The 21,483-nt window shown below is 51.4% G+C and overlaps 1 protein-coding gene across 1 annotated transcript in view; it reads right to left on the bottom strand.

The window, feature by feature from the left end:
• Positions 1-21,483, bottom strand: part of PARP1 (poly(ADP-ribose) polymerase 1) — a 42,425-nt gene that overhangs the window by 914 nt on the left and 20,028 nt on the right. Inside the window, exons 8-22 of the mRNA XM_059997405.1 lie at positions 20,214-20,358; positions 18,434-18,574; positions 17,270-17,512; positions 16,898-16,966; positions 16,654-16,786; positions 14,616-14,811; positions 10,524-10,652; positions 7,407-7,490; positions 5,807-5,929; positions 5,128-5,256; positions 3,556-3,654; positions 2,896-3,048; positions 1,804-1,931; positions 959-1,020; positions 263-377 (exon numbers count right to left, since the gene is read on the bottom strand). Coding sequence (XP_059853388.1) covers positions 263-377; positions 959-1,020; positions 1,804-1,931; positions 2,896-3,048; positions 3,556-3,654; positions 5,128-5,256; positions 5,807-5,929; positions 7,407-7,490; positions 10,524-10,652; positions 14,616-14,811; positions 16,654-16,786; positions 16,898-16,966; positions 17,270-17,512; positions 18,434-18,574; positions 20,214-20,358 — 1,949 coding nt within the window. The remainder of the gene's footprint in view (positions 1-262; positions 378-958; positions 1,021-1,803; positions 1,932-2,895; positions 3,049-3,555; positions 3,655-5,127; positions 5,257-5,806; positions 5,930-7,406; positions 7,491-10,523; positions 10,653-14,615; positions 14,812-16,653; positions 16,787-16,897; positions 16,967-17,269; positions 17,513-18,433; positions 18,575-20,213; positions 20,359-21,483) is intronic.

Below are 21,483 nucleotides of genomic sequence, written 5' to 3'. Positions count from 1 at the left end.
TTCCACGCGGAGTGCACTTGCTGCGGCTAAGCCAGCCTGCTGGCCACACCCTGCAAACCCTCACTGCGGGGGGTGGGGGGGGGTGGGGGAAGGGCGGGGGGCGTTCAGGTCTCTCACCCCGACCAGGGAGACCACTGCGGGGAACGACACACAACAGGATAGTCTCTAGCCAGCCCACCCCAGGTTAACTGGCTGCGTATCAGTGACTCCACAGCCCCAGAACATTCCTTTGGGCTCACACAGCACACTCGTAAAAGGATACTCGTTATACAGTAGACAGGTGTCGTTAACACCAGATGAAATCCCGGTCCCAAGAGGAACCTCTACACCATCCATAGTAATACTAGCTGAAGGGTCAGGGGTAGTTTTGCCTAAACCTGCAAAACAGAAGGCAGAAGTGATATGATTTGTGGCAACAGGTGTTGAAAATGCTCCAGAGAGATGAGATCTATGTGTTCATTTAAAAGACACACAAATCCCATCCCATACTGCATCCTTCTTCCAGACATAAAGCTGTAGGTATATTATCAAGTTCCAGGGTATCAGCCTTAAATGATTTTCATAAGCATAGTAGTGGCCCTGGCCCTCTTTCTGTTGAGCAGAATTCCAAAGCCCTCGCTTCAACTAGTCAGTAGGAGGTCCTAATCATCACGGGCTACAAACTGCATCAATTCAAGAAGCTCCAGGTGCCACCAGAGGTCCCTCAATGCTGAAGCTAAGAGTCAGGTTAAGACCCAGAGCCGGTGCGCCTGGTTACTGGAGCTCCAATCAGGACTCTCCTATGGCATTTGCGATACTAGTGGCAGGCATAGAGAATCTTTTTTTTTTTTTTTTTTTTTTTTAAAATGAACCTGTAATAGCTAGCCATAGGAACTGCGGCTTTGGGGGAAAGAAAGCCCCCTCCCTGCGCCATCCAGGGTGCCTGGGGCTGCAGCAGCAAGTTTCTGAAACACATTACCTTTGACACTGTGCTTGCCCTTGGGTAACTTGCTGATATGCGAAGCATGCTTCAGTTCATACCTATTTAAGAGAAGACAGGTTCAGAAGGGCCTCCAAGGTCACTGGGCTCTCAAACCAACAGTATGACTAGCAGAGCAAGGCCACGGGAGCTGCTGAGATAAACACTCAGAGAACCCAGTCCACCTTCCATGCTAGGAACTCCCTCCTTCTCTGGTTCTAGAAACTGACGGCGCAGCCCCTTTCGAACAGTTTATGCCCATGATCACTGCCACGGGGCCGCTTTCAGGAAAGGGCCCGTTTAGAGCTGTGGGGTGGCTGGGCATTCTGGAGGTTTCTGTCCAGCTCACGAACCTGGGACCCCTCCTGGTCTGTTACATAACCCTGCTCTCTTTGGGTTACGGTTGATAGGACCAAGGTGGACAATCAATCCAAGCTGGGCCAATCAGACTTCCTCTGCAGGGAATCTGGAACTGGGATTGAGATTCCAGTTCAATCTGAGTTGGTCTCAGACAGAAAATGTACACATCAGCAGGGGGACAGGGGCCATGAGGTGACCATCCTTTGTGCAAGTCAACCTCTCTGTTTCGCAGCCCACAGAAAGAATGGACACTGCCAGTTCCCGAGGCCTGGCTGTATTCCTGTCCTTGGTCTCGTAAGGCGTTCCTGTATCTTGTTTGCTTAACATGCGCTGGCGTCTGATACCCACTGCCTAACTGGTGGGTCCTCTTAATCACGGTGGGGAATTCTCAGGATCAACCCCCAGCCAAGGGAAGCTCTCCTTCCTACAGCTCACCCCACCCACCCCCATCAACTGCCACCAGCCCCAAAGCCAGGGTTACTCACATGTTTCCAAGGGCAACTTCTCCCAACAGGATTAAGCCTATTGGGTCTCCCTGGGATGTGTGGCAGTAGTTGGCACTCTTAGAGACCATGTCGGCGAAATAGATCCCCTTACCAAACATGTAGCCCGTCTGGAGGGATGGAAAAGGGACAGCTGAAGACCTTCTCACGGCAAGTTAGCAGCACCACCTACTACTGACTGCGTGTCCCCACTTCCCACAGCGCCCCCGGCAGGCGGTAGAGGCCCATGCTCCGGAGCAGGCTGTTCAGATCCCAGCTCTGCCGGGTACCCAGGGGCTGGGAGAAGTTACCTAATCTCTCTGGACCCCACTTCCTTCTCCGAACTGGGGGAAAGCACCCCAGGGGGCTGCTGTGAAAATTAAATGAGTTAATAACAGCTTCTTAGACCAGGGCCTGGCATGTGTGAACACCCAGTAAACATGGCTATTATATTTATTCCTTTTGGTAAGTGAAAACGAGGTTCAGAGAGATTAGGGTGTTTGCTACCACGCAGCACTCATGAGTCTGGTCATTAAGCCTCTTTGCTCCCCTCTTTTTACAAGTACAAAACGAGGGGCTTGGAAGACGAGGGGCTTGGAAGACTATTCCTAAGTCCCTGCCTGGTGGGTCACGTCTATAACCCAGCAGGTGACACAGCAATCGCTCAGGTCTGGGTCAGGCTCTACTCATTTATCGGCACATTCCACCGAGGCATGTGCTGAAGCTCAAGGAGGTCCCCCGCTGGGAGGTGGGAGAGGCAGGTCTGAACTCAGCCTGGCCTGCGGCCAAAGTCTGCTCTCTGTCAGTCAACACACCCAATTAGCATTCAAAGCAGGGCCTGGACACTCACTTCCTTTGTTCCAGAAACTCTGCTTGATATGTGTGCAGCTACGCTCTCAATAGTGAGGGTCAGGAGAGGGACATCTGGCAACATTCACCTTATCAACCATGGCTACACCTACATCTTTAAACAAGGCCCCTTATTCACCGGGGCATGTGCACTTCTCACGCAAGTACCCACAAAGCTCTGGTGGAGACAGCAGCAGAAACAGGCACTGCCCCCCCCCCCCCACAGTTCCCGGGCCAGGCACGTACCACAGGTGCTTCAGGTGGGGCTATCCGGAGGCCCTGGGACAGGATCCCGGCGAAGTTGGTGGTCCTGGACCCGTGCCACAGCAACCTTCGGTTATGCAGCTGCTTGAACGGCTTGTAACGCTGGCTCTCTCCTTCACGCTCTATCTTAAAGATCTGGTCGGAGCATTGAATAAAGGAGAGAGGCAGGAGGAACCACTTGTCACTCTGGTTAACTGGAGATCTGACTAGACACAGGAGAACCGACCAGCTGTCTGTCCCCAGAGCTGGAACACTTTAAGGCCTTCTGCAGTATGCAAGGTGTTTCAATCAGGCTGGGACGGAGCAACGCTGCTACTCAAGGTCCCATTTAGCAGAGACTAGCTATTAAAATTAATGCTACGTGTAGGTGCACACTTGAGGCACTTTATTTTGGATCTCTGATAACAGTTCTGATTGCAAAACTAGGTTTCGGGGTAGGAAATGTCTTTTAAAAAAACAGAATAAAAAGCCAACCCCAAACCATAGGACTATGAACTTGTGTGTTCCACAAACAACCGAGTCACTTCCTCTGGTGATTTAAAGCAAAGTTAGCTGCTCCTTTCTACCCAGGCCCAGGTCGGAGGAATGAGCAGGGAAGAGCTGGCAGGACACAAAGGGGGCAGAGGGAGGAGAGAGCCTTACATCCACGACTTCCAAGTCATATGCGTTGTGTGTGGTCGCGTGAGTGTTCTTAACATACTTCCTAATGATCTCAGCCTCTTCAGAATCTTTGTCCACCACCTAGAAGGAAGGCGCCTGGAAATTAGAGCAAGGGAGACCCCAAGAGAGCCGCACAGAGGCAGGAAGAACAATCACAGGCTCAGCTGATGCACAGGTAATAAACGGCCCACGTGGAGCCCGGGCGGGACAGAGCCAGCCTGTGTTCCGAGCCCTATCACGCTCGCTCCGGGGCAGGTGCCAGGCCAGTGCCCCCACCTCCCCAGGCATCGGCTTCTTCATCACCTATCTGGATGAGCCCAGTGTGCCTTCTGCCCTAAAACCCTGTGCTTTGGGATATCAGGAAAGCTAGAAACACGGGGCTCACTGTCTGGGAAGAGGGAGCCTCTAGAACAAGGAGCTGGCTCTCAGGTAACACTCCAGCTCACCAAGAGTTAAAACACCGGGGCCAGGAGACACCCTGCAGCCAAGACTTGCAATGAAAAGCAGCAGGGAGCCCACGGACTACAGGGGTTTTGACAATGGGGATGAATGCTCCATCTCTGGATCCTCAGGGCCGTGCACATCACGGCTCAGAGCAAACACCCACCAAATAACCATCAAGTAACGGAATCTCTGCCTAAATAAATGGGTGTGTTATGGGAAATACGACGTGTGTTCTCTTACATTTTCATACTCTTATCCAAAGTTAAGAGAATTCAGGAATTCTGGTCTTCCTCGTTGCCTCTTAATTAAAGGGCTTCAGAATCATAGATGGAGAGAATAACAACCCCTTCACGAAGAACCAGGCCGTTTGGTGTCCTACCCTGCATACACCCACAGACCTGTACTTTGTCCTAAGCACGGAGCAAAGACTCTTTCAGTGACGTAAACACACGACACCAGGCTCAACAGATCCTGGTGCACTTGAACCTCCTAACACTGCAGGGAAGGACACGGGGGCTGAGGAAGAGAGATGTGAGACTGGGCTCAAGGCCAGGGCAAGCTCGGAGCTGAGGCAAAAACTTCTCCTCCGGGTGGCTTAGGCAGGGTGATTGCTGCCCAAGCCTCCAGCACACCCAAGTTCAACGACTATGTGCACCAGTCGAAGAGCCACTTCGACTCCAGAGGACATGAACCCAGGCACCACAGTTTTATTACAGCTGCCGTCAGGCACCTCTACGTCTCAAGTAGGATACCAGTAACAGATCCTGCAGAGTTCACACCTCAACAACCTCCAAAAACAGAGACCCTCTCTAGATGAAGGGGAAAAACAAAACTTTAAGGCCCCACAAAAACAGGTCTTTACACTCAGTTGAGGCCGCGAACTGGAAGTCTGCCTCACAAACAAGGTGCTTCTTTACCGGTGAAACGCTCTGAGGTTCTCAGAGTATCACAAGCAGCAACACCTGGGAACCTGTTAGGACGGTCAATCTTCGGACCCCAGCAATCTGTCCTAACAAGCTCTCCAGGAGATGCTGACGCACATTCAGGTTTGGGGACCACTGCTCTTGGGATGAAGGGTTTGGATGCTTCAGAAAGGGCAGGCCCTGTTACCATAATGTCAGTTCTGAGCTTCTCATAGTTGACATCGATGGGGTCCTTGCTGCTGTCATCAGAACCACCCCTGAGCAGACTGTAGGCCACCTCGATGTCCAGCAGGTTGTCGAGCATTTCCACCTTGGCCTGGAGGAACACAAGAAAAACCCTGAGCTAAGGACCAAGGTGAGGGAGAAAGACTCACCCAGGTAACGTCCAACACAGAGAGTGACGAGGTGCCTCCTAGCTGCTCAGGGACAGCCCTCCATCTGTTCGCAGATGAACACTCCTAAGGATTTCTGGAATGCTAAGGAGGCTGGGAGAAGAGGCAGAAGCCACACGGTGATGGTAAGAACGGTCTTTCCTCTTGCACGCACTGGTTGACAGGTGGGGACTGATCACTGGCTCCCTTATGAAGCAGGGAGGGAAAGCAGGGAGGAAGACGCTCCCTCTCTCTTAAGGCTCCTTTTCCCCAGACTGATGTGGTCCAGGAAGGGCAGGAAAAACCAACCGTTCTACCCTTGGGCAGGCTCCTAATAGGGGTAGAAACCCCACTTCAAAACGAGGGCCCAGTCGTGGGCCTCCAGCACTGGCCGCTGCCCCCAGGGATCGTGACATGGAGGGGCAGTGGCACGGGAGCGACACCCAGCCCTGCAAAGCCCGGGACCCGGGGCTCCCTGCTGGACCTCGGTGCTACCTGCACGCTGTCTGAGTTGCTCAGGAGCGGAGGCTTCTTCATCCCGAAGTCGTGGGGGATCAGGGTGTAGAAGCGATTTGAGAGGTCCAGGATCTGGGAGTCGCTGCTGCCCTGGGACAGTACCTTTAGGAGAGGGGACAGAGGGAACAGACTGAAGCAGCACTGAGTCCCCAGCACCTGGCCGGGCTTTCTCCTCTGGACGCTGGGTGCCGCAGCCGAGTCCTGAGGCAGCCTGCGGTGCACGCGGGCCAGGAAACCTCCTTCCTGGGGTGCCACTCAGCTGGGCGGTGGCAGGATCTCATCCTCAAACTGTGTGGCTTGGCACACACGGGGCTTCTCGTACACAACTTCACTTGTACAGAGAGCTGTGTAGTCACAGACACATAAACCTCCACCACTCCGCAAAACGTCACCTGCGGCATCTAGGTGGTGGGCTCGTAGCTTTCAACTTTTTGTATGTTTGTAAACATTTCATAATAAAATGTTGAAAGGGAGAAAAACCCCCACTGCTACCAAATTCAGTCAGGCCCCTTTGGCCACTGACCTTCATCTTTAAGGTGGGGAATTTGTCCTTGGTGCCCCCAGAGGGCCAGGGCCAGGCACAGAAAGGCGAGCCCCTCCCTATGCTACAATGCCAATTAGCGCTCTATGCAGAAGGTGCTCAGTAAACGCACAAAGAAATGGAGGAGCTGGACTAGTCACTGCAAACTTGGCAGACACCCTCGGGGCCTACAGGATGGCAGGGGGGCAATGACTCGGCACCCTGCAGGCACGAAGCTCCAAGTCTGCTTCTCACCGTGACACGGTCTTGTCCACACCCTAAACCTCTGCCTGTGCTGCAGTTTGCTCTGTGCTATGGGCAAAGGACACCACCCCAGCCCCTCCGCCTGAACATTCTGGAACAGGAAAGAGCCTGGGCTGAGGAAAGCCTTCCAGGTCTCAGGCAGTGGGTAACAAGGAAAGGGGTCACTGCTCAGGACTGGCTGTAACCAGATTTAATGGCTACATTTCAGGGCCTCCTCTCCAGCACCAGCCGGAGTCCACCTCCCTGGTCCCACTTGAGTTTCCTGTTTGCTTTTCTTCTTTCACACGCCACTCCCAAATACAAGTGGAGCCCTCCAGCCCCTTCAGGGCAGAGGCTTAAATCAGGCTCCGGGGACTGGGGGACGTTGGAGATGCTCAGCAAATTGATGTTGAATGAACATAAATGAGAGAAAGACAATATTTAACTTTCTATTTGATGATTTCCTAGTAACTGCAAAATAAACTCAGCTTCTCTTAAGGACACACAAAATAAAAATCAGAACATTTCTATGAGGCAGGAAAACGAAATTCCTCATTAGGCGTATAGGGAGTTTACTGCATAGCTGATAACTGAAAACACCGCTAAATCATCAGTACTGGGACCATCTTTTCGCAAGTGGCAGGCACTTGTCATACTTGTTGAACTGAAAACATCTAAATCATCATGAATCAGTATGCCTGTTTCATGTAACCTTGAGTAAATGTACTGCTGTGTGCTCTCCACTGCCCCCCTGCCGTGACAGGGCAGCCAGGAGACCCCCTGGGCAGCTGGAGGAGAGGTCGGTCCCTCGCTTACCTGCTGGACCTCACTAAGGATGGAGTACGCAGCCTGGATCTGCCTTTTGCTCAGCTTCCCCAAGGGCATCTTCTGAAGGTCAATCTGAGGAGACAGGGGTATTTTTCCCTTTGAAAGCACTGTGCAGGGAGATGATGGGAGAGCTGGACCAAGCGGCACCCCAGGCCTCCTGGGCCCTTACAGAAGCAGTCACAAGTCTTTCTGGTCCTCCCGGGGACACCCGGTGACCCAGCTCCATGGGCTTTGCAGCCTCGCCCCCACTGCAGGGGACAGGAGTCTGGGAGGGAAGATTCTGGCTCACTGCCATTTGCGGCAGGGAAAAGCCAAGCAGGGCTCGCCCACCCCTGCACTCAGTCTGAAACAGCCCCACGCTTCTGGAAGAAGGTGACACAGCAGGACTCCCATCTAATTCCAAAGTGAGGACGAAGGTGCACCCTCCCTGGGGTCTCAGAGCCAAGGCCATTCCCACCCGGAAAATAAGAACCATAAAGCGGTGAAAATTATTTTTCAGAGGACACACCCCTGAACATACATGCTTACACCAAATCAACAGTGTGCCCTTCAAATCAGTCACCCCAAAGGTTAAACATCCGTCCCTACGACAGTGCTGCTCACAATACCTTGGGAACCAGCATCCAGGGAGGTGGCAAGCTGGCTGCAGCGGCAGAAGCGTGAACTCTGGGGGCCGAGGCCTGGTCGCCAGCTAGTGGGCGAGGCACCCGCTCCCCGTGGGAGCGACCTGCCCGAAAGCTGCCTCGGCCCCTCTCCCGCCTCAGTGCCGCACGGGGCCCCTCACCCTGAAACCGGAGCCACTGTCTCCAGGGCTGTTCCCAGTGGACCCTCTGAGCTCCCGGCCCCAGCACTGCACCTTGCCCGTCTTGACATCTCCAGCACCTGCAGGGCCTGGAACAAAGACTGGGCTGGATAAGCACTTGAGAGATGAGACCACCACACCGATTAACTGAAACAGGATGTGAAAGTGCTCACAGCCCATGAGGAACCGATCAGGGGCCAGTGGTGACAGCGTCTAATGATGACAAGCTATGGCACGTCAGCGTCTCTGTACCCTCAGTACTGTCCATCCCCAGGGGAGAGCCGGTTTCTGGGAAGAGTTAAATAGTTGGTGCTCAGTCCGGGGAAGGAGGTGGGTAATGTATTCTGAGCCAAGACCACAGTAAAATAAAAGAACAGAGTGACCTTAGCATGGACTGAGTTGGCTCTAAAGCAATTCTAAAGAAGGAACTCCGGAAGATGCTCTGACCAAGGGCGGTGTGACCAGAGTGAGAGCACATGCTCTGAGGGGAGCGGCTTCCCTGAGCTGTCTCATTTCGGTGTTTATTTAAAAAAAGACCTGGTGTCTCTAACCGACACCCTCAACACACACACACACACAAAGGCCACAAGAACAGGAACAGGGCTCAACCAACACAAGCTGCCTCCCCTCCCGACTGTGGGCTGGGGGCAGGGGCTCCACAGCAGCTGCGTTTAGGGAGAAAGTGAAAAGTGGGGGAGATGCCTTGGGGTCAGGGCACTGAGAGCCACAGCTGCAGCCAGAGGGAGGCTTCGAGAGCTGTAGACAGGACTCTGGATACAGCACACACCCTCCCGACCTCAGCTGGGACTCTGCTCTGGGCTCAGGACGCACCCGCCTTACAGGGAGCGCTCAGTTCCCCTGGGCACCATGTTTACTCATCTACCTGGCCACCCAGTCCCACGTGGAGCCCATCAGGCTGGGAGCGGGCGCCCCCCTCTCCACATTCTCAACACAGGCTGCCTTCCAGCAGCAGGCCCCTGGCCCTCTGCCTCCTCTTATCAACTAGTTCCCTGCCTTGAGTGTAAAACAAGCTAAAAAAAAAAAAAAAAAAAAGTCATTTTCACAGAAAGAGACTGGGTCTGATCACAGTTGAGAAATTCTATGAATCACAGATAAGCCAGAGCACAGGAAGCCGGAAATGATACGTGGGACATTTCTTTTGAAACGTTAATGAAATGAAGTTGCCTCCTGCCCTCCTCCCCGCCTCCGCACATCTCGCTGCCAGCATTCCTGGGGAGCCCACCCACAAGCTGTTCAAACTAGTCAGACCTCCCAGACAGAAGTCGGGTTGTTTATCTGTTTGAACAAGACATCCGCACAAGCCCTGGCTATCTTCAAACCCATTAGGGGTTTCCTAGGAGGTGACCCAACACTCAGTTTTCTAACAACAGTGGAGCCTGAGCAGTCCTGCCAGGCTGAGCTCCAGACACGGAGATGCGGGGCTGAGGAAGAGAGGCTGCCAGTGGTTTATACCACTCAGATTCTTTCCGCCCCCCTCCAAGGCTGCCGGGAGCCTCTAGGAAGGCCCTGGGAAGAGGCAGGGAGGGAGCCAGCCGGCGAAGGGGCGTAATGGCCAAGGCCGATCTGCAATTCTTGCTCTCTCGGCTGGTCCCTGCTTGTTTTTCAGAGCAGCCTGAAGCTTCTGGGCTCGGTGGCTGGAGAAGAGGGGAGAGTCTGTTTGCCAGCCAGATACCAGCAGCGCCTGGACGACCTCTGTGGGAATGCCCCTTGGGTGAGCACTCAAGACCTCTGATGCCAGAGGCAGCAAGAAGAAGGGGCCCTTCTGCACTCATTTCCCAGGGAAACAAACTGAAAACGCGCCTGGCCTTGGCCAGCACCCCGCCACTTTCCCTGGACAAAAACAAATGCCATCACCCCCATCCCACCCAGCCCAATTTCTCCTTAAAAACAGCTGGTATGAATTTTATCTGATGAAGCAAGTGTCAGAAGCGCTCTGCATTTCTGTCAATGCTGGTTACAGGAGTTCTTTTACCGTAAGTGGGCTATGTCTTGGACTTCCCATGACAGCCCCAGGTGGCCCGTTTGGTTGGGTCACGAAAGACCATGCCCACACTCCATCATGGCAACGAGGGGAAAAGCGCAAGTGGGTCTAGGGACCCAGGGGACAACACACCATCTATTTCACAGCAGGCCAACGATCCCCTGCAAAAGAGCACGCACCCCAGGCCTCAGAGCTCCTGCATGTCTCAGGCTGAAGACCAGCCACCAAACTCGTTGCCAACTCGGCACTCAAATCATCAACCCCAGCAAACGCTCACAAATAAAACAGAAAGTGCAGTAACCTCATACTCCACCATGGCTTTCTTCATACTTTCCACATCAAAGATCATCTTAATGAGGTCCTGCACTGGCTTGGGGAGCTTGGACTTGGTGCCAGGGTTTACCGTCAGCTTCTTTACTGCCTCTTCATCCTTTAGGGAAAAAGAAAATCAGGAAGGGACACAATTAAACAACCTAAGCAAAGTGGTGGTGGTGTTTGGCAGAGAAAGGACACAGGATGGAGCGTCACCAGCCAAAAAAAAAAAAGCTGAGTGTTAATCAAAAAGGCTTGGCGTTAGTTGCCAGGAGAAGCATGTATGCGTGTGTACAGGACCAGATACTTGCTGTGCACCCCTCCAGGTCCTCCTGGCTGCTCCAGATTCTCACTCCAGACGCCACTGAAGCATCCAGCTCTGTACAGGCAGACCCGCAGGCACCCACACTCCCCTCACGTCCTCACGTCCTCACCTCCTCCCTCACTGCCTCCCATGCCGGGGGTGCTGGTGCCCTGTGCCTGGGAACCTGCCCGGGGCCCATTCCTGCCCAACCTGGAAGTGCTGGGCAGCTATGAGGGTGATCCTTGGACCCAGGGGACACTGGACCGATGGACAAATCTTGTCTCCTTTCTTCTCTTGCCCTGCCTCCCCAAAGACTGAATCCACACAGCATTCTCTATAGTGCCAGAGGACCACGCTAACAGTCCGACTTCCCGCCAGGCAGCTAAAGCGCATCCCAGCATCAACCCTCCCAAGTCTGCACCCCTCACCCCAGTTCCCTGGGACTGCTCTTCCCAATATTCTACTAGCACAGGACTTCACCCCTGCCATCCGGGGAATCCAGGCTGAGCCAAGACCCGGCTATGCTGAAAACGCCTTAACCCTTCTCACGTTTGAACCCACAAGGGCAGGGACTATGACCATCACGGTGTCCCCTAACAACTAACGGTGTTTGGTATTTGTTTTGAATGAAGGTAACTGGCATTGGGCCTTGAGCCTGGACTCTGCCTGGCTTAACAAAGCTGCAGAGGAACCTGTGTGCTAGTGTTCAGGGCTGCTGCTGTCAGGGGCACAATACATCTACTCTTGATGCGGAAACACAAGTCTTAGATGCATTCTTATCCTCTAGCTCAGCGGTCCCCAGTCTTTTTGGCACCAGGGACCGGTTTTGTGGAAGACACTTTTTCCACGGACTGGGGGTGGGGGAATGGTTTCGGGATGATTCAGGTGCATTACGTTTATTGTGCACTTTATTTCTATTATTAGTACACTGTAATATATAATGAAATAATTATACAACTCACCATAATGCAGAATCAGTGGGAGCCCCGAGCTTGATTTCACTTGCCACTCACTGATAGGGTTTTGATACGAGTCTGCAAGCAACTGATTTATTATGGTCTCTGTGCAGTCAAACCTGTCTGCTAATGATGATCTGTATTTGCAGCCACTCCCCAGCGCTGGCATCACCGCCTCAGCTCCACCTCGGATCATCGGGCATTAGATTCTCATAAGGAGCACGCAACCTGGATCCCTTGCGCACGCAGTTCACAGTAGGGTTCGCACTCCTATGAGAATCTAACGCGGCTGCTGATCTGACAGGGGCGGAGCTCAGGAGGTAACACAAGCCATAGGGAGCGGCTGTAAATACAGATGAAGCTTGGCTCGCTCCCCTGCCCCTCACATCCTGCTGTGCGGCCTGGTTCCTAGTAGGTACTGGTCCATGGCCCAGGGATTGGGGACCCCTGCTGTAGCTGTAACTTCACTGAAGGCAAACTATTAGTATGTTAAAAAGCCTTATCTAAACACGTATACTCTGTGACCCGGTAACTCGATCTCTAATGATAACAAGCACAGAGGTAAGTATATCAGCATCATTATAGCAAATACCTGGGAATAATCTAAGTATCTAATTGGGGCATGGGAGGGCGTTGTTTGGTAAATCACAAATAATGGCCACCCACAGGATGGAATTCTATACAGACTTAAGAATGATGCTCTAGTTCAGTGCAGTTTAATACAGTAGTCACTGGTTTTGACATGTGGCCACTCTGAATTGAGCGGTGTTGTAAGAGCTAAAAATACACCAGCTCTCAAATATTCAGTTAAAAAAAAAGGTAAAAATATCTCAATGATATTAACATATCAAAATGATAATATTTTGGATATTCTGGGTTAAACACATAACTAGTATTAATTTCACTGTTTCAATTTGCTTTTTAAAATGTAGCTACTAGAATATTTAAAATTGCCTAAGTGGCTGCCTATCTCTCTCTGTTGGACAGCATTGCTCTAGAAGACATGGGGAAATGCTCCTAGAACAGTAAGGCCAAAAGCTGGTGGTGAAAATACAGTACGTAGGGAAAGACTCCAGTGTTACATTGGGGAAAAGTAGCTGTGAAGTAAAAGAAGTATATAAAGACATACACCATGATTTTAATTCTTTGTGCCTCTGTCGTTCTCAAAATTTTCTAAAACAAATACAGTTGACCCTTGAGCAACTCAGGAACTAAGGGCATTAACCTTCTGTGCAGTCGAAAATCCAAGAATAACAGAGTTGGTCCTCCATATTCCTGGTTTCTCCCTATCCTCAGTGCTGCATCCGTGGATTCAACCAACCACAGATTGTGTGGAACTGTAGTATTTACTAATGAAAAAAATTCCACATGTAAGTGGACCCATGCAGTTCAAACCTGTGTTGCTCAACTGTATATATTTTTGAAATGGGAAAAATAAACTCACTAGGGGGCACTGCTGAGTTAGACCAAGTCTGTGCAACTCTAAACTCCCAAGTTCTCCACCTCAACATTATACAAGAGCTAATTTCTATTTTTAATGGTAGAGCTCATAACACTCTCTATAAACTAGAGAATTCTCCCTTTAAGACATGTTAGGCCTCAAAAATTTGGAATTAAATCTGTACCATCTACAAATCTCTTTCTTTCTACAATATAAGCGTGCACCACTCCCCATTATAAAAGCAGTAAGTTTTCATATAAAAACAAGGTGGGACTTCCCTGGTGGCACAGTGGTTAAGAATCTGTCTGCCAATGCAGGGGACACGGGTTTGATCCCTGGTCCGGGAAGATCCCACGGGCTGTGGACCAACTAAGCCCGTGGACCACAACCATGGAGCCTGCGCTCTAGAGCCCGCGAGCCACAACTACCGAAGCCCACGTGCTGCAACTACTGAAGCCCGCCCACCACAACAAAGAGTAGCCCCTGCTCGCTGCAGCTAGAGAAAGCCCACATGCAGCAACGTAGACCCAACACAGCCAAAAATAAAAATAAAATAAAATAAAAACAAGGTAAGCATTTTGTGAAAACCAATGGCCACCAAAGTAGCAACAAATATAAATAATGGGAAATTATTAGGAAATAATTTGGGACTAAAAACTGGGACCTACTGGAGCATGTCAAGTCACTATAATTCTATCTTGATGGTAAAGCAAGTCGCGTGATCTATGATTCAACATAGCTTCAGATAAGAAACCTCACCTGGAATCTGTGAATTACTCCCTGTCGTGTTTAGGGAGCAACTTCAAAGACCGTTCCTCCTTGACAGTCTTAAAAATGCTTACACTGCTTGTTCTCATCTAAGCGCCATCTCCTATTTCACGGGGTAGATTCTATTCATGAAAGGGTGCTGGATTTTATGAAATGCTTTTTCTATGTTTATCAGGATGACTATGTGGCTTCTGTCCTTTATTCTATTCACGTTACATTACATGGACTTGACTTCCATCTTGAACCAACCTTGCATTCCTGGGATAAATCCCACTCAGTCATGGTGCATAAATCCTCAAGTGCTGCTAGACTCGGTTTGTTAGTATTTTGTTGAGGATTTTGCATCTATATTTATAAGGATATTGGACTGGAGTTTTCTCGGGATGTCTTTGTTCGTCTTTGGTATCAGGATAATACTGGTCTCACATAATGAGTTGAAGAGTGTTTCCTCCTCTTCTCTCTCTTGGAAAAGTTTATGAAGGACCAGTATTAATTCTTTAACCATTTGATAAGATTCACCAATGATGCCATCTGTTCCATGGCATGTTTTTAAAAGAATAGTGTCCCTTCCTTTTATCAGAACTAGAAGGTGTAAGAGCATTAAGTGATTACCTGGCCATAGTCAATCTCCAGAGGGTAGAACTTTTTGGGGTGTTTTGTGAAGTTTTTGGAGTGCCAGGCATTCCCGGTTTTCTCTTCATATAATTTCGTAAAATGCTCAATGGCCTCCTCCTTGGATGGCATCTGCTCCAGTTTGTTACTACCAATTACCGTGCCCACGCGGCCCCAGGACCTGAATATCCAATACCTGTGGGAGGAGAGGAGGAACACCAGATACAAATTCAAGGGTCAGCCTGTTGTACTTCAGGATGAGTTTCCCTTCCCTGCCATTCCCCTTGAGGGAGAAACAACTGCAAACACCCCAAAATGATGGTGACTGACAAAGAGGAACAAAAGCAACTGGTATTACAATGAAGGACCTTAATTTTACTTTGATTAAACTGAGTGTTGTAAGTTTAGAGTAATTTAAAAATGCCCTTCCAAATCATATTGGCAAATGGGCTATAAAAAGTACCAAAGAACAGGTGTTAACCTTGTATCTGGCAGCCAAACTTGAGGAGTAAATCCTGAGGCCTACAGAACTTTACATAAGAGTATCCAATTCTTCTCCCCAAAGAAACACAGCAAGCAACACTTGGAAGTCATGCGTCCAAGGTGATGCAACCATCAACGACGTGTGTTAAAAATAATGAAGAACCTTTGGCTCAGATCAGAGGCTGAGATGTGATGAAATGGGAGGGGGCGGGCCACTGGCCTGCAGGGTCAGCCACCTACAGACCCAGGCTAGCGTCTTCAGTTTCTATCTCAATCTAGGGCCAAGTCTTGGGTACCCTGTGGGCTGTGCCGCCTAGCTTTGGGCGAGTTCATTTTTTTTAGTGGAAATCATGCATAAGTTAAATTTTACATCACAATAAACACAGATATATTGGAAATCCAGAAAGATGTGGATGCATTTTAAAAATAAAACCAGAGATTTCAAAGAAGATTTGGGGCTTCCTGCTGGCTTTCTGGGCTACTGCCCAGAGAAATACAAATTCATTCTCTGCTGGGTTATTTCCCTCTGGAAATGTTTGGAAGACACCACGCTGACCTATCCTGAAAAAAACCTTCTAACAGCCCACACTGTCCTTTCCCTCTAAAAACCAATAAATCTAGGCCACCAGAATAACGCCCATGTCCAAAATCACCATTAGAATTTGCTTGCTGGAGGTGGACAATTCTGTTCTCATTTGCTTGTTGTTTAACACACTCTGGCACTCAGCACATTTCCACAAAAACCCTATCCCTTCTCCTGCACTCCAGTACACATCTAGCTTTTGGAAGGTATGTTTTACAAGCAAGATACCCTACTTCGACCTTCTAATCTCCAGCAAGAGTAGGTAGTAAAGTAAATGACGCAGGCTTTTATTTCTTCAGAAATTTTAAGTAGCCACACAGATATTGTGTGCTCTTTTAAGGGTCACTTCTGACATCCACATTTTCAATGAAAGGTTTGGTGAGATGTGAAGAGCCTGAGCCTGCCAGTGCCTACAACCTGCGGCTGGCCAAGATGCACCGGGCGCTGACTGTATCTCCTGGGGGCTGCCACTCTCACAGGGGTTTTGCCTTTCAACAAGGAAAGCTTTTTGGATCTCCTGGAGTTCCAATGTGTAAACTGTTTTCATTTGCTAAAAAGGAAAGGTCAGTTTAATATACGAAAGTGCTCCCCCCACCTTCCCCACTTACATGCAGCTCCTGTTCTGTGCTGGCTGCAATGAGGGCCCATTGACTTGGCAGAGAACTGCCCGTACTAGTGAAGTGTGCGTGGCCAAGCCAGCCCAGTCCCTCAGCACCCCAGAACTGGCTCTTACCTGCCTCCACTATGCTCAAAATAAAACAGATGCAAACCCAAACGCCTTTAGTAACTGGGGAGCCCGAGGTAACACTGATGAGTGAGGACAGAAAGGCTGTCTGGGGGCGAGGGCCTCTTCCCTCCCTCACTGCAGGCCTCACGACACACCCATGCTCTTCATGAGGCAGCTGGCTTCCCAGGAGCACTGAGAGCCTCTCAGGAGCACAGCTCTGCTGGACACTCCCGCCCTCGGCACACCTGCTCTCTTTGTCATCCTCCAGGAGCTGCAGCTTGTAATAGGAGTTGGTTCCCTTAACGATGTCCACCAGGCCGAGGGTGGCGCTGAAGACCTTCCCGCCTTTCTCCAGGACGTGTGCGCTGTGTTCCAGACCTGTCACGGACAGAGCCTTGAGGCCAGAGGGCGAGGCGCAGCCCTGTCCCACATGGTTTCCCTCATCAACGGGGTGCCCACAGCTCACTCTGCTCACTCCCGTTCCCTTACCAGAATCAGGGTCGACAGCTGCTCCTCCTTTAAGAGTTAATTTCATTCTCTTTTCAGATTTGTTGGTACCTTGGAAGGGGATAGAGAAGTGCAAACATTAAATTAAAAATAAATAAAAAGGAAGGGGAAGGTAGCAGGCAGGGCGAGTGGGTCACCTTCACCTGTGTCAGATGTCAACATGGCATCTGTGTGCTGCCTCGCACCATCCTGCGCCCAGGGAAAACGAATGAGAAAACTGGTGTGGGCAGCGTTCAAAAGACCATTTGGGCGCAAAGGGAGAGGCTGTGCACAGGCGGACCTGGCCAGCCTGGCAGAGGCCACAGCCCCCGGCAGGATGGGGCCACGGCAGGGCGGGGCAGCTCGGGGCCTCACCTTCCTCCTTGACGGGGCCCTTGCTCTTCTTGGAGAGCACAGCCCCCGACTTCCCCTTTGGGGCCACAGCTTCAACAGGCTCTGCCTTCACCTCAGCCCCCCAGGGGGACAAGAGGTGGGTTGAGAGCAACTCCTGAAGGCTCTTGGTCGAGGTGGAGATGTCCTGGAGGAAATCCTCAGACACGACGCGGACGTTAGCTTCTTTTACTTCCTCCATCTTTTTATTCATCTTGTCGACCTCCTCTGTTCAAATCGGAGGGAAAGAACTTTGAAATCTCAAATCACTACACAGTTATTACTTGCTGGGTACTTCCCAACCCTCGTCACCCACAGCTCTCCTCTCCTTCAAAATCTAGTGCTTGGGGCTTCCCTGGTGGCACAGTGGTTGGGAGTCCGCCTGCCGATGCAGGGGACACGGGTTCGTGCCCCGTCCGGGAAGATCCCACATGCCGCGGAGCGGCTGGGCCCGTGAGCCACGGCCGCTGAGCCTGTGCGTCCGGAGCCTGTGCTCCGCAACGCGAGAGGCCACAGCAGTGAGAGGCCCGCGTACCTCAAAAAAAAAAAAAAAAAAAAAAAAAAATCTAGTGCTTGGGGCCTTGGTTCATTTCAACAATCGTCTCTCACCAGCAACATCCCCCTTTTTCTAAGGTGCGATGAGTGAGAGCTGCTTTCTCCAAACCCTTCTACAGAACGAGATGTTAATAGGTATTACATACAGAAAGGAGGTCAGATTCCTATGGGAAGAGCGGTGCACTGTTTTCTGGTCTTGGAAACTCACAATGGTCGTCGGCATATTAAGCCTGCAAAGAAGCCTGTTCACCTTCGTTTAACTCTGCATTTTCCAAACTTGCTTAAGCTGTGAACTTTTTGCCTGGAGGCAAACCTACCAACATCTTGTGAACACGGTGAGAAGAGTGGGCTGTTACAGTCTTTACTTGGGAGTTTTCGGTGCGTGAATATAGACCACAGCATGGAGCAGCAGTGCCAAGTACAAGTGCCCACACCCCTTTCCAGAGGACCTGAACAATGCCAGCGATGATAAGAGACACAGTTTTGGGGTCCCTCTGTGTGTCGGACCCTGCGCTCGGCACTTCACCTCGTTTAATTCTCAACACCACCATGAGAGACAGAGATCCCTCTGGTTCACAGGCAGACTGAACTCACTTTTGCTACTGATGCACAGGGAGGCCTTGTTGACGGTCCCTGTCAACTTCCCCCCGAGTTTCTCGATTGTGGCCTTCACTTCATCCTTGTTCCGGGAGAGTTTCCCAAGAGTCAGGATCTTCATGTTGGATAACGGCTTGTCTGGGATGGGAGAAAAGGATCACTAGGCAGGGCTGCTGCCCGGGGTGGAGGGTGGGAGCAGGAGATCAGGCAGCAGCTCCCAGGGGAAAGCCAGACCGGCTGCAAGGCCCCCGAACGGCCTCAGCACCCTCTCTGATCAGGGAGAAAGGGATCTCCTTGAGGAGAAGTCTACATAAACAGAAGAAAAGAGTAAGAGTAGCAGGAAAGCAGAGGACAGGATAGCAACCTGTACGCAGTCCTCAGCACAGAAAGGACCGGCCAGGGAGAAGCCGTGCACTGACACTGCTCCACAGCAGGCCTCGAGCAGAGGTGGCCGGGGGCGCCCTGGGTCTGCTCCACAGACAGACGAGGAAGACCAGGAGGCCGGCCAGAGGGTGGGACGCCGGGGTCACGTGAACTCCCGATTTCCTTCTGTTATTCTGTTCCCACCCCATGCCTAAAAGCAAACTACAGTTCTCACAGGATGCTTATTAATCAACCCCATTAAAAAAACAAGCCTTGGGGAATTCCCTGGCAGTCCAGTGGTTAGGGCTCCACGCTTCCACTGCAGGGAGCATGGGTTCGATCCCTGGTTGGAGAGCTAAGACTCTGCATGCCGTGCGGCGTGGCCAAAAAAAATTAGAAAAGTAGCCTTGTCCACGGCAGTCACTGAGAGCTTTGGTCAGCATGGCCACACTGAGCGGAGAGAACTGACTCAGGCACCAAGAACGCTGGCATTTTAGGTATTTGGCGCTGATCCCGCCAGAAAGACCTGGGTCAGGGGTGTGCCTTCTGTTTGTTGCAAACGGGAACATACAGAGCTGGTTACACATTTCCACAAGAGATGCTGTGGGGAGGAGTCCTTTAAGCTGTCCCTGTGAGGGAGAACAACTAGGGATACCCGTAGGGTTTAACTGAAAGTTGGCCGAGGTCTCTGCAGGGAACGGAATCACTTAGCTGTGAACTGCAAGTAAGGGGAAAGCAGAAGGGACCCTCAGGGCAGGGCCCGGACGTCGACCCCGCCTGGCCCACCACACCTGCTCTTGGACCCAGGCTGCAAGCAGCAGGTTGAACTCAGGATGACCACCCACACGCCCCCTCCCCAGAGGATGGAGGGAGGTCACTGCTGGGCTCGCGTTCACAGAAGAATCCTCATCCTCCACCCAGCACACAGTGGCCATGACCATTAGACTACGCCACACGTGTCCCTGAGTAAACAGACAGCAGTACCTTCTGCCACAAAAACACAAACTCATCTCACTGCCTTTGTTGGTGTGGAGTACTTCTCGCTGACACTGATCACAACAAGTACGGCAAGTCTCTGCAGGTGACAAGAGACCTAGCAGCACATCAGGCTCAGGATGAATGGTGGGGGCAGGGCTGCCCGGAAGCACAAGGCTGAGCCCGGGAATGCTGCTCTGTGGCGCAGTGCAGTCAGGCAGGAGAGCCTGAATGCCCCTTGCAGGTAACTGTCTCCCTGGCCTTTCTCAGAAGCCCCCCTCCCCAACCTACCTCCTCCTGCTGGGGGTGGGATGGGGAGAACAAGGGCAGAGCTTCTCCCCAGGATCAGCCAGCGAAGAACCCAGACGGACACCCTCTCCACCCTAAGCTCAGGGCCCCAGTCCCCCCACCCTCCCCCAAGGCTGGTCCGGAGCTGCACCTGGGGGAGCGGAGTTCACAGTGGCGGGCGCTGAGGCTGCAGAGGGCAGGGGTGCTGCCGCCAGCGGGGCGCTGGTCTCTGGGGGGAATATACGGTCCTGCTTTCGGATCTTCAATTTCTTGAGGTAAGAGATTTCTCGGAATTCCTAAAGAGTGTAAGTTTTAGTTAAGAAACCAGTTCTCCCTTGAAATAACCACCTGATAAAGAACTTAAGAATCTTTTTCTTCTTACGATAAAGAATAACACAAAATAGGAAAATTTGAGGCTTTTAGTATGAAATACAGTATTACTGCTGCTATGGTGCTTATCTGCAGTACTTCTACATTTATAATACAGCTGGTACTGTGACGCTTGAAGAGAAAAACTATTTTCCTTAAAAAAACAAAAACCAAACCAACAAAAAAACCCAGTTGATAATCTGGTCAGGGAACCACTGCTGGAACCTGATTACAACCCCCAGGCCTCATTCTGGAGTTGTTCCCCTCAAGAATGAAGAGGCCTCTTCCTGGGGTCGTAAGTCCATTCCACAACCAAAAGCCCCCCCCGACTCCCCAGAGCATGGGAGAGAGATTATTACCCGAAAGGAAATCAGGGCAATTCCCTTCCCTTCCCAGAAGAAGGGACCGTGAATACAGGGAGCCCATCAACAGTCAGTGTTCAGTATTAACTCTGCCACCAGCACGGTCCACCGGCATTCCGGGCGATTCACAATGGGCTGTGCTCTAAGTGGTCACTCAATAAACATCACATACACCAGGCTCAGGGATCAGGTTCCTACCCTCCTAAGCCTTCTTCCCATCAAGAAACAGCTAGATCCCTGCTAGATCCATGGTCAACGACTGCCTGGTGGATAAAATGTATGCTGGGCATCTAACACAGTGCCACACAACACAGTGAGTTTAGAATGAGTTTCTGCCTTTGAGAAAGAAGCTCAGCCTTGACCGACAGTCAGATATACAAAGGCAACTTCTACATAGGAGCTAGCTTCTAAACCAGAGGCGTGCTGAAGTGATGCAATACTGGGAATGCTGGGAGGGCTCCCTGGAGGCAGTGACCTGCCAAGTCAGGGGCAGGGAGAGGGGGAGAGGGGGAGAGGGGGAGAGGGGGAGAGGGGGAGGGGGGGGGGAGAGGGGGAGGGAGGGAGGGAGGGAGGGAGGGAGGGAGAGAGGGAGAGAGGGAGAAAGGGAGAGAGGGAGGGAGGGAGGGGGAGAGAGAGAGAGAGTGTGTGTGCGTGTAGGGGTGGTGTGAGTGTAATGTGAGGAGAACAAAG

The sequence above is a fragment of the Delphinus delphis genome, chromosome 1 (genome assembly GCF_949987515.2).
Source record: "Delphinus delphis chromosome 1, mDelDel1.2, whole genome shotgun sequence".
In the NCBI taxonomy this organism is placed as follows: domain Eukaryota; kingdom Metazoa; phylum Chordata; class Mammalia; order Artiodactyla; family Delphinidae; genus Delphinus; species Delphinus delphis.
This window is presented reverse-complemented; position numbering and strand designations above follow the sequence as displayed.